Source organism: Microtus pennsylvanicus, chromosome 3, assembly GCF_037038515.1.
Source record: "Microtus pennsylvanicus isolate mMicPen1 chromosome 3, mMicPen1.hap1, whole genome shotgun sequence".
NCBI classification, from domain to species: Eukaryota; Metazoa; Chordata; class Mammalia; order Rodentia; family Cricetidae; genus Microtus; species Microtus pennsylvanicus.
This window is the reverse complement of record NC_134581.1, coordinates 47,928,712-47,941,088: the sequence shown is the minus strand read 5'-3', so window position 1 is coordinate 47,941,088 and position 12,377 is coordinate 47,928,712. Positions and strand designations below refer to the sequence as shown.

The 12,377-nt window shown below is 44.0% G+C and overlaps 1 protein-coding gene across 2 annotated transcripts in view; it reads left to right on the top strand.

The window, feature by feature from the left end:
• The window catches only part of Nedd4 (NEDD4 E3 ubiquitin protein ligase), a 92,670-nt gene that overhangs the window by 26,108 nt on the left and 54,185 nt on the right, over window positions 1-12,377 (top strand). Inside the window, exon 6 of one of the 2 annotated variants that reach the window (XM_075965292.1) lies at window positions 137-190. In XM_075965292.1, the coding sequence (XP_075821407.1) occupies window positions 137-190 (54 nt within the window). Of the gene's footprint in view, window positions 1-136; window positions 191-8,409; window positions 10,196-12,377 lie in introns of those variants that run through there. The other variant, XM_075965291.1, reaches the window with a different exon arrangement.

Sequence of the window (12,377 nt, the reverse complement as noted above, 5' to 3'; positions counted from 1 at the left end):
TGGGTGACATGAGTCTGGACTGCCTGTGTAATTTAACTGCATAACTGGGTCACCAAGCTGCCACTTTTGAAGATGTTTCTTGGCCTCTGGGGCTTGATGTCCGTGGTGTTAATGAAAGGCTGTTTTTCTCACTTAGGTCCTTCCACAGCAGCACCGGCTTCTTTTCGAAGTGTTTGATGAAAATCGGTTGGTAAGTCGAGTCACGCCGCATGAGTGTGAAGGATGCGTGAGAGTGGTGGGGGAGGAGGGTTCAGGAGCCTGTGAATGGAGAGACGGAAGGGCTGCTTATGGAGGTGCAGTGTTTTTCTCTCCTCTTTCCTGGAGTTGATCCTACCATTCCATTCTGTTCCTAAGCTGCTCTCTTGGCTGTCTAGACGGTAAAGTTTCCCTGAAAGCCTGTGTGGCAGAAGACGGAGAAGGGGAAGCCCCTCTTCTGTTTTCCAGGCCACGTCTGCTGACTCCTACGCTCTCTGCAGTTGTATATCTATGTTATACATATACATACATGCAGTATGTATATCTATGCAATGTTACAGTGCTCTCTCCTCCCACCTCCCTGTGTGTGAGTGAGTGTGTGTCCCCGCCAGTTTCAGTGGAGGTCAGAGAACAACCTCCGAAGTCAGTCCTTAGGAGCCACACAACTTTTTTATTTTGAGACAGGGTCTTGTTGGCTTGGAGCTTTGCTAGGTAGACAAGACTAGCTATACTTCTGAGTGTCCTGGAACTTGCCCAGTTCCACCTGCTATCTTCCAGTGCTGGATTTGTAAGTGTGCACCACTACACCCATCCTTTTATGCAGGCACTGGGACTAAAACGCAGCTCCAATGGTAGCTTTTCTGGAGTTTACCTGGTGTAAGAAGGCTGCTTGTTGGTTCCCAGCTGCTCAGCAGCTCAGCCCTGAAATAACCACACAGAAACTATATTATTTACAAGATTAGCTCTAACTTCTTATTGGCTAACTCTTACATCTTAATTTAACCCATTTCTAGTAATCTGTGTCTCGCCAGGTGACTGTGGCTTACTGGCTAAAGTTCCAGCGTCTGTGTCCAGTGGGGCTACATGTCTTCACCCTGACTCCGCCCTAAGTATCCCTGGCTGTCCTGGAACTCACTCTGTAGATTAGGCGAGCCATGAATTTGCAATGACTCTCCTATTTGTGCCTTCTAAGTGCTGGATTATAGGCCTGAATCTCCGTGCTTAGCATGGTTTCATTTTTGTAAAATGATCACTCTGCCTCCTGCCTTCCAGAGAAAACATCTGGAAGCTCTGTAACTTTCCTCTTTTTCCCTCTTTAGGACGCCTTTTCAGACCTTCCTCCGGGTGGCTTACATTTATATTTTCTACCTGTAAGGTCTGAACATGTGGATTGTGTTAGTTAGCTTTCCAGCTCATTGACAGAATATCTGAGAAAATCTACCAAAAGGAGGACAGGCTTATTCGGCTCATGCTTTTAGGGGTTTTAGTCCATGGGCTCTTAGGACTGCTTGGGGGCCTGTGAGAAGAGGGAGCATCATGGGAGAAACGTCTGCTAGAACAGAACAGCTTGCTTTCGTGGGCGTGAGATGAGGGATGGGGGCAGGGTTACTTTCCTAATGGAGTCCCTACCTCCGAACCCAGCTGTGAATGTGTAAATGAATCCATTGATAAGGTCAGTGCTCTTGTGATGCCCCCTCACATCCCGGCTCTGAGCACTGGTGCGCATGCTCCAGTCATATCCCAGGTCTGAACACTGGAGCGGATACTCTGGTCACATCCCGACTCTGAACACTGGTGCAGATGCTCGGGTCACATCCCGGCTCTGAACACTGGTGCGCATGCTCCGGTCACATCCTGGCTCTGAACACTGGTGTGCATGCTTGGGTCACATCCCGGCTCTGAAAACTGGTGTGCATGCTCCAGTCACATCCCAGGTCTGAACACTGGTGCGCATGCTCCGGTCACATCCCGGCTCTGAAAACTGGTGTGCATGCTCCAGTCACATCCCAGGTCTGAACACTGGTGCGCATGCTCCGGTCACATCCTGGCTCTGAACACTGGTGTGCATGCTCCAGTCACATCCCAGGTCTGAACACTGGTACGCATGCTCCGGTCACATCCCGGCTCTGAACACTGGTGCAGAAGATCCATCTTTTGCACATGAGCTTTCGACACACTTCAGATACGAACCTTAACACACATAAAAGTAGGGTCAAGTAGTCAGTCTGTTTTGGTTATTATATAAACACCGAAAGAGGAATTAAATAATCTGACTCACTTTTTTAACTAACAAAGGACGTGAGAAATGGCATAGTGTTAAAAGAGCGGGCTGTAGAGTCATGAGAGCCAGAGTGTGGATCTCAGTACCGGGATAGCAGACCAGGGTCCTGCAGATGCCGTGCGGAGGCCAGTGCCCTACTCAGAGGGGAGTGGAGACAGGAGGATTGCTGCCGATGGCTGACTTCCAGTCTGCCAGCAAAGCTATGAGACCCGGACTAGGGAGGAATAAGTGGAGGATGATAGAGGACATCACTCTTCTGTGTGTATCTGCACATACATGTATCATTAACTCACATAGACACACGTATACAAATAAATAATTTTTAAATGAAACTGCTTTTTAAAAAATAAGCTATTGTTATATGGTGTAACTTTTCAAGAAATGAGAATTGAGTCTTGTTTCGATGTGCCTTCCTTGTCACTGATTGATAGACGTCCTTGGTGTCTTCTTGGCTCAGCTCTGAGTGAGTCTCTAGGTTGGGGATTTGGGAGCTGAATTTCTGGTTACTTTGACATCACTGTTCCTTTCCCTGCTGGTGTTCATGCTGAAGTGGCTCTGCCTGGTCCTTGGGTATGTACTACTTTATACTTTATTTAAGTTATTTGGATGTCGTCCATAAGGAAGGTCAGCGCCTGCTTTCCCCTTTGCCTGGTTGTCTAGTCCTTCCTTCCAGGGACTGTCACAGGGTGTGACTGTTTCTTCACTCCCAGCATCACTGTTTGTCAAACACTGTGTGTTTGGTGCTCTACTGTGTGCCGTGCAGAGCTGGGAGGAGAAACTGCCTTTGGTATTGGTGATTAAACACTTCTAGGTGATAAATGTGGCACTTAAAACTTTAGCACTTTAAAAAATGTTTTTATTCTTTTAATTGTGTGCGTTTGTACAGCTGTGTGCAGTGCCCTCAGGGGCAGAAGAAGGCATTAGATCCCCTGAGGCAGGAGTTACAGTCAGTTGTGAGCTGCCCAGCATGGGTGCTGGGAACTGAACTCTGGTTCTCTGCAAAAGCAGTGTACAGTCTTAAATGGTGCATTATCTCTCCAGCCAGCTCCAAATAATTAATAAATTTAAGGTAAGGGGCCGGAGAGTTGGCTCAGAGGTTAAGAGCACTGGCTGTTCTTCCAGAGGTCCTGAATTCAATTCCCAGCAACCATATGGTGGCTCACAACCATCTGTAATGAGATCTGGTGCCCTCTTGTGGGCTGAACACTGTATACATAATACATACATAATATACATAATAAATCTTTTAAAAATTGAAGGTAAAACCAAAGCCATGTATTAATGAGGATGAAATGGATCCACTCCAAGAACTCTAGAGTACCGTTAGAGTCTTGGCTCTGATTGGCACATTAGTGGTAACCCCAGACAAATCAGAAAGTGTTCCCTTTGGAAAATTAAGATCCAGAAACAGGATATGGAAGTGCATGCCTGTCATCCCAACCTTTGGGAAGCAGAGGCAGGAGGATACAAATTTCAAGATTATCCTCAGCTACATAAGGAGCCATGGAGCGAGCTTGGGCCCATAGGAGATCCTGCCTCCAAAAAAATCAAAATTTCAGAATTAATTATTTAAAATAAAAATGAAGATGTCAGTATTTGCCCTGCCTGTCTCACATAAGATAATGGCTCTAAAAACACTCAGAAAAATCTCCCTTTCCCCCTAGACAAGATCTCGCTATATAGCATTCGCTGTCTTGGAAGTCATTATGTAAGCCAGACTAGCCTCGAACTCACAGACATCTGCCTGTCTCTGCCTCCCCAACAAGTGTTGGGATTAAAGACATGTATTAATAGTCCCAGCTGTTGCAGTTTAATTTAATTTACTTACTGAGGCAGGGTTTCATGTATCCCAGGCCGACTTCAGACCCCTTTGGTATCTGAGGATGATCTTAAACTTCTACTCCTCCAGTCTCCACCTTCCCAGCGCTGGGATTATAGGTGGCATTTGTGGATTTGCAGATCAAATTCTGGGCTTCTAACATGTTACACAAGCAATCCACCAGCTGAGTCTCATCCCCAGCCTCAGAAATTTCTTCATGAAAGTACAGATTTAAAATGTCATTTAAGGGCCGGGCGATGGTGGCGCACGCCTTTAATCCCAGCACTCGGGAGGCAGAGGTAGGCGGATCTCTGTGAGTTCGAGACCAGCCTGGTCTACAGAGCTAGTTCCAGGACAGGCTCCAAAGCCACAGAGAAACCCTATCTCGAAAAACCAAAAAAAAAAAATGTCATTTAACATTTAGCATGGTACCTGCTTTTGTGTTGTGTATCTGTGGTGTCGATCCTCATGTGTGCTGGAAATAGATATTTCTCGAGAAGTGAATGTGAGCATCTGTCAGGGCCAGGAAAAAACTAGAGTTGTGCTGAGCACCACTCCCTCCTCAGCACACAACTGAAGCCCAGATGTCACCTACAGTGCGGTGGGAGCCATAACCACCAGGTTGGGCATCCAGCAACGGACCTCCACCACTGTAAACGTCAGTCATACATGACACTTGCTTTTGAGAAAAAATAGGGCTACATTCATATATATATGAATATAATGTATATAGCTGGTTTTAAGGCTTGGGGTGATGGTGGTCATGGCGGTTCATGTTCTTAGTTATATTTGGAGGGGTGATATGCCTTCAGGATGATGTGCCTGAAGACAACGCAAGAAACAAAAATAAGACAGTGCGCAGGAACCCGTGTGTCAGCAGTCTCAAAAGCACACCTGCGCTAAGACCTTAGTGGTTATTCTCACTGAGGTCTGAGAGAGGGGGAGATTTTGAGGGACTAGTTTACAGGCTTGTACAAACTGACAAGGGGAGCTGAATGTAGACAGAATTTTTCTATTGAAGGCAGAAGTAGATCCTTTTGGAGGCTGGAGAAACGGCTTAATGGTTTGGAGTAGATGCAGAGAGGATCTGAGTTCAGCTCTTAGCACCCATGGCAGGCAACACACAACTGCTTGTCCCTCCAGCTCCAGGGGACTCCTAGGCCTCTGAGGATACCACACTTACATTCGTATGCACAAACACGCACACACACATGCCGAATTTAAAATATTAAAAATCAGTCTTTAAAAACCCAAACAAGCCAGCTAGTGCTGGCACAAGCCTTTAATTCAGCACTCGGAAGGCAGAGGCTGGTGGATCTCTGTGAGTTCAAGGCCAGCCTGGTCTAGAGAGTGAATTTCAGGACAGCCAGGGCTACACAGAGAAACCCTGTCTCCATAAACAAAAACAAAACAAAACAAAAAGATTAAAAACAAAAAAACAAAATTGCCTCTTTGAGAAACCTGCCTTCTGTGTTGAGGCCTTCAGCTGATGGATAAGGCTCGCTCACACTGGAAGGCTGTCTGCTTTACTAAAAGGCTGCTGGTCTTCAACTGCACATCTTCAGCAGTGTGTAGACTGGAATTTTAACCAAACAGCCAAGTGTCAGAATGTGGTCAAAGGATAGGTACCGCTACTTGCCACAGTAGATCCCAGTCCTCAAGGTTCATCTACAGTTAGCGTCACCTCGCTAGTGCCCGACCACACAGCGTACATGATAACTTTATTCTATGTGGAAATAATCAGTGACCAAACAGCTCAGAGTGAGGATCCGAGCTCCAGACCTCAGGCACCATCCATTTCTTTCCAGACTGGATTTCGACAGGACAAGCTCAGGGTCCTCCCAGATGAGGCTGCCAGCACATCTTGTTCCCTGGCTTGAGGTCAGAGTTGACACTGGCTCTTCTAACTGTACTGTGTGGCTCCCTCTGCTTTAGACCTGAGCTCACGATGCAGGCTATTCAGCATTTTGGGATTTCAACACATGACTGTCTCCCCGACTCTTCTTTGGCTAACTTCTCTCTAGATTCATCACGTGTCAGTCATTCGTTGCTTCTCATCTGCCTGTAGAGCTTTGGAAGTTGCAGCTGCGTTGTCTTTTTGTTGTTGAGACATCTCATGTAGCCCAGGTTGTCCTCAAACTAACCATGTACTGGAGGAGGATCTTGAACTCCATCCTTCTCTCTCCACTTCCTGAGTGCTGGGATTACTTTACCACCATACCAGGTTTATAGGGCACTAGGAATCGCATCTAGGGCTTCACGCATGTTAGATAAGCACTCTACCAACTGAGGCTTGGATCAACATAAACAAACAAAAACCCACCAAAGTAAAAGAGAAAAAAAAATGGGTATTCAAGGTGGCTACCGTGACAGTATCTACCCATCACCCTCCACCCCAGCTGGAGTAACTTGGTGCCTGTTTTATGCTCAATAGGATCAGAAGGGGCAGGGGGAGCCTGGTTATGGTCCTCACAGTCTAGAAGCTCAAGATCTCTTTGCTAAGCTGTTTGTCAAGGAGAAAACATCTGGAATTGTTTTATATTAATAATCAGACTTTTTTCTCGATAACTGTCCCGAGGCCTGTGTACTTCGATCGTACTGATTATCCAATTACAAGTGACCCATTTAAGATGGCAAACTCCTAATTTAATCCAAAAAAGAAAGTTAGAAGGAAGAAGCAAGGTTAGGACTTTTCCTTTGTTACAGAAAGAGTAATAATAAAGGAGTATTTACTGAAGTCTGTAAGGCATAATGGCTTGTATTAAACTACAGCATAATTATCGTATTATTAAACTATTATGCACCTTCTAAAGTGTGGTGCGTTATTCCAGTCAAATAAAATTTAACAAATTCTAGGTTGTTATGTCTTAACTGGTTAAAAATACTCTTAGAAAATTTGGATTAAAAACAGATCTAACTTAAGCAGTTTTCTTTTTCAAACAAAGTATGAGTATATGTTTTACATATTTGTTTTTACTTAGGAAAAAAAACTTACTTAGAAAAATACAACTTGGGTGTAGTACCATGTGGTGTAAACAACCGAACCATTTTCCTTTTACTTTTCCTATGAATGAGCCAGTATATATTTATTGCTGGAGTTCTTGCTATAAAATTCAGGTAAGGGGTTTAAATATACCCTAGAGTATTATTTAAAAATAAATTTGTTTCTTTCAAATAGAATACCAACCTTGGTCTCTGACATTTGGGAGAGAGATTAAAATATTCAGCTTTTATTGCCGAGTAAGCTGAAAATACAGTAAAGGTTATGTAAACACAGATCAGAAATATATATCTACATATACACAGAATCTGGAGGACAGGCCATCTACTGTTCGCTGCTGTGAGAGTTTTATCAGCACTTGTAATTCTACCTCAAAGGCAGTGCTAGCAGCAGGCAAAAATGTAAACAAGTGCCCGCTTTGTTTATGTAATGAAATATGTGGCGTGGTTTGTATTTCTTTATAGGTATCTAACAGCTGCATGGCTTGTTTCAAAGCACCGGTAGGGGCCAGCAGAGAACTCCTTCAGAACAGAATTGGCATTGAGATATGTTTATTTGACGTGTTAAATCCTCTTTAGACTTCTTTACCACAACACTCTCTCTTTAAGTGAATGAATTGCACACAGAGGAATAAAATATCCAATGTGTTCAAACTATATTGGGGTATAGCTTTTCTGTCTAATCTGCATATATTTTAATGGAATGTTTGCCTAGGCCATTTCTTGGCAGGATTTTAATAGTCAAAATATAAACGGCATCATTTAAAGACTGTACTACTTGGCTGCAAAAAGCCTTAAAATTACAGGACAAAATGGTTGGTGACAGCTTCTCTTTGGCCTTTTTTTAAAATTTCCCCCTTGAGGAGGTTGTTCAGTGTTTACGGCAGTGTTACGAGGCTCATTTTGTAGTTCAGCCTGTCAACTTTCACTTTCATAATTGTGTTTTGCTAAAATATTTATCTGTTTTATTTAACACCAAGGTTCCTCCCCCCAAAGTTTTCATATTTCCAAATGTATTTAACTGTTTGCACTTACTCTTTAAAAAAAAATTACAGTTCATATTCCCCGCATTAACTAACCTGACTAAATCCCTCAGTATGGCTACTATTTGGAAATTCAATCTTCAATTTGATACTCAATCACACGGGTTTTATTCCTACCCACTTCCTGTAATCCTATACCTTTGGGTGAAAATATTAGTGGTCAGGATCGCTGGGGAAAGCACAGGCACTGAGATTTCTGGAGTTAAATGTTCGTTTTGTAGGGCTGGGGTGAAAAACACGGTTTCAAGTTGAAATGCAAGAAGCTTGTTGTTCTTGCGTTACTCATTCATGCAAATTGGCGAAGGTATAATTGAAACAAGGTTGGCTGTGTTTGAGTCAGGGCTGCAGCTGAGCTCAGCTTAAAGGTCGCTGGAAATCAAGTGCTTTGTCAGTGAAGGCGTTCTGACTACGGGCGATTCTAGACACTTGGGAAATGTCAGTGCCCGGCATGGGTCGTCCTTTTCTATGAAATCGGGTATCTCACGTTGTCCTAAGGTTCAAGACGCCTCCTGACCAGCTTTTCTCACGCCACCGATGGTTTTTCCTCTCGGTGCAGCACAGCTGCTGCTCACACGTCTACAGACAGAGATCTTTGTTTTGACTCTCAGCCCTGAACATGCTTGGAAATGAGAACAAATGGCACAGAGTTTACGATTGCACTTCGCAGCCAGGAGAAGCAAGACTTACCCACTGTCGGAGCCCTCCGGAGATGACCTGGAGAGACCGCCCCGAATCTCAGTGGCCAGCGTCGTTCAAATGAGGCTGACCCCCAGGCAGACACCACTGGCTCCGTGGATAGAGCAAAGATCCTCTGAAAGCAGTGGCAAAAAAAGCAGCTGCCTGCAGATCTCGCTGCAGCCCAGGTACGGAGGGGATCTTCCATCCAGCACTGCTGTGGCCGACAGGGATGACGCTTCCTTTACCTGTGTTTTGAAGGATGGTATTTGCAGCAGCGCCAGGGTTGATGGGGAACTGCCCAGTGCCAGTGATGGCAGCCTCTTAGGTGCTTCTGCTGTGTGCGGCGGCAGCATCAGTCACTTCTCAGCCAGCGACAGTGGGTCTTACAGCAGCAGTGGCAGTGACTATGGGTCGTGTGCAAGCATCACAAGTGGAGGCTCCTACACCAGCAGTGTTGTCAGTGACAGTAGCGGCTATGAGACCTTTTTTAGTGGAAATTTACCTTCCGACAGCACCTCCAACAGCAGTGTGCCAGTCAGCTCTATTCCCCGTGAAGTTCTGTGCCGAAGTCCCAGTGGCCTTCCCTTCACCCAGGAGGACCTGGATCATGGAGCAGAGATTATGAAACTGCCGGTGAGCAGGAATCCAAAAGTCCCACTGAAACGCTGCACGTCCTTGGTCATTTTCCCCAGGAGTCCTTCAAACACCCCGCCAGCATCCCCGACAAACAGGGGTGCCTACCAGACCTCACACCAGTTGGTTGTATCTCCTACTGAAACTGCACATCATGAAGATGGCACTGGCACCAAAGGCTTTCTGTCGACAGCTGTCAATGGGGTTCGATTGTCTAAAATGGTCTGTACTCCTGGAGAAGCCAGAGATGTACGGCCTCTCCACATCAAGAGCTCACTGCAAAATAAAATTGTCATTTCGAACAATAGGCCCAAACAGACTGTGTGTGAGAAGCTGCCTGAGGGATTTTCCTGTGTGTCAGTGCACTGGACCCAGCAAAAACCAACTGTGTCAGGCTGTGAAAACTCACGTGGTGGCTGCATATCTGAGAGGTCAGAGCTCCAGCTCCAGCCCGATTCGGACCATGCCATACTCACGCAGAGGGCATCCCCTTGCTCACCAGCCACACCAGACGTGGATTGCCATAGAAATAGCCGTGGAGAGTTGGAAAGACCAAATGCACAGATAAGCAAAAGCCATGCTGCCTTACAAAGAAGTGTTTCACTGGGAGGGACGTACCCGAATGTTTCCTGTCTGTCCAGCCTGAAGCACAATTGTTCCAAGGGGGGACCATCTCAGTTACTCATAAAGTTTGCGTCTGGGAATGACGGTAAAGTTGATAGTTTGTGGAGAAAGGGACACTCGGCAAACGAGCTGTCTGGCAAGGTAAGTGTCTTTCGGTCTTGCTAAACACTGATTTCGTTCGTGTGACTTACTGAAACTGTTGGTTATAACTGGTTAACAGCGTCTGTTCTTACCTTCTGGCCCTTATCGTGGGAGTATGTGGAAAGTATCAACTTTCTATTTGTAAATCTGAAGAACTCTCTGTCGTTTTCCACGTTTTTTTAACCAGTGGATAGACTACTAAAAAAATACCTTTCCTTGCTGATTTAAATCATGAAATTCTTCTAGAACTGGCTGGGTCTTATAACACTCGATTCTGGTGTGTATTTTTTTTTTCATGCACGGCCCCATGTGCTCTTCCAACCTTAAGAAATCGCCATTTCCTTCTCTCCCCTCCATAATCATTGTGAAATAAAGCCACGATAGAGTTCCTTCAAAAAAATGTAAGCCCAAACACAAAAATGTGACTGCCTGCTTATACACGAACGCAGAAGAAATAAATGCCTTTAAAATGTATGTATTTGTGAGATCGATGATAAAAAGTCTGTTATACTGCGTGTTTTAGAAGAGGAAAAATAACTGGGCTTTGCGTTTATATATATACCCTAACCACAGGAACGTTGTTCCACCCTGTTTTTTTTTGAGTTCCCGGTTAGTGCCGCCTCTCAAATGTAACTCACTTTTTCAACACTATTGATTCCTAAGTTTTATGAGTTTGAATTGGTTTAAACACTAGGTCATTCCTGTAATTTCCTATTTACTACCCTAGTTTGTTGTTTTGACAGTGTTGCTTTATTTTATTAGTAATTTAACAGATCAGAGCCAGATTGGCTCTCTATGTAACTTGGCCTTTCCAAAGCATTTAAAGTGTTTTGAACTAAAGTTGCCTTTAAAATTTCTGTATTTGGAAGGTCTTGCTAAATTCCAGGAAATTTAATTGTTTTTTTCTGACTACATTAACTCTAGATTGACAGACAGCACATAGGGTTTTTTTTATTCTTTTTTATTTATTTATTTTTTTGAAGGTGGGGAACAACACCTTATCTGTTTTCCTAATACCCAATATCTATATTAAATGTTAGGGGGGAATTCAGATAACTACTAGACAAGTAGAGTTAGAGAATTAGGTAATTGGTTTTTCTCTTTGGAAATCTGTTAAGCTCTGCAGCTACTTTACTGTGGTAAAGAGGGGTTACATTCCAAATTCTGACCTGTGTTACAGATTCTTCTAAAGCAGTTTTTAGGACATTATAGTCAGTTCAATTCCCCACCACCACACCAAAAAGAGGAGGAGAACTGGAGGCTTGAAGCGACATTATAATCTGTTGACTCAATCGGTGTTTCAAACTTATTTAAAAGCAACCTGAAGAAGTCATGAACCTGGAAAAAATTATAGAACTAACCCTAAGACAGTTGTCCTTATGGAAACGTTACCATTTGTTAAGGACGCTTTCCAAAGGGCTTTAAATGTAGCCATTGAAGCATTAAGTGCTGTTGCATTGCTAAGAGGGTATGTTTTCATGGACCTTTAAACTTTCTAGCAAACTAACAAATACTGCTTTGTGACACCTTATGCCTAGCTTTCCCCAAATTCTGTTGGTTGTGAGAGTCCAGAAAGTATCATGTGTCTGAGAACTTTAAATTGTTCTTCAACATGCACTGAACAATTTCCTCATAAAAATCCTAAAAGCAGTATAACAGTTATACTTATTGTCTACTGTGTCTAATTTGATCTCACTGATAAATGGCAAATTGAGGGCTTATACTAATTCCTTTTCTAAACATGGAAGTAATACTGTGTTTATCAATAATGATATATTAATCTAATTATAGTGGTTTATTGTAACTCGCTTATAAATAAACAGCTCCCAAAATATTTCTCATGTCTCCACTTAGTCTGGGTTCATGTTCAGAGATGCTGAGTCTGCATTCACATTTAACAAGTTGATACTGGAACCGCTCTTGGTAATGTCAGCTCTCCATCCTGAGCAGCAGTGAAATCAAATAACTGCTTTGGTTTGAGACCCTGGTGTCTGAGGTAGAGAGGCCTCCAGTTTCTCCTCTCGTGTGTTCAGCTACCAGTTTCCAGCAGCCTAGTGTGGAGTTTATAGGTCTCTTAGAATCCCAGCTCGTAAATGACTAATGTTTACTGTCCAGGGAAGACTTGTAACCTGTGTCTAAGACACAGGCTATCCTTTGTCCTTACAGCCTAGACTAGAGATGG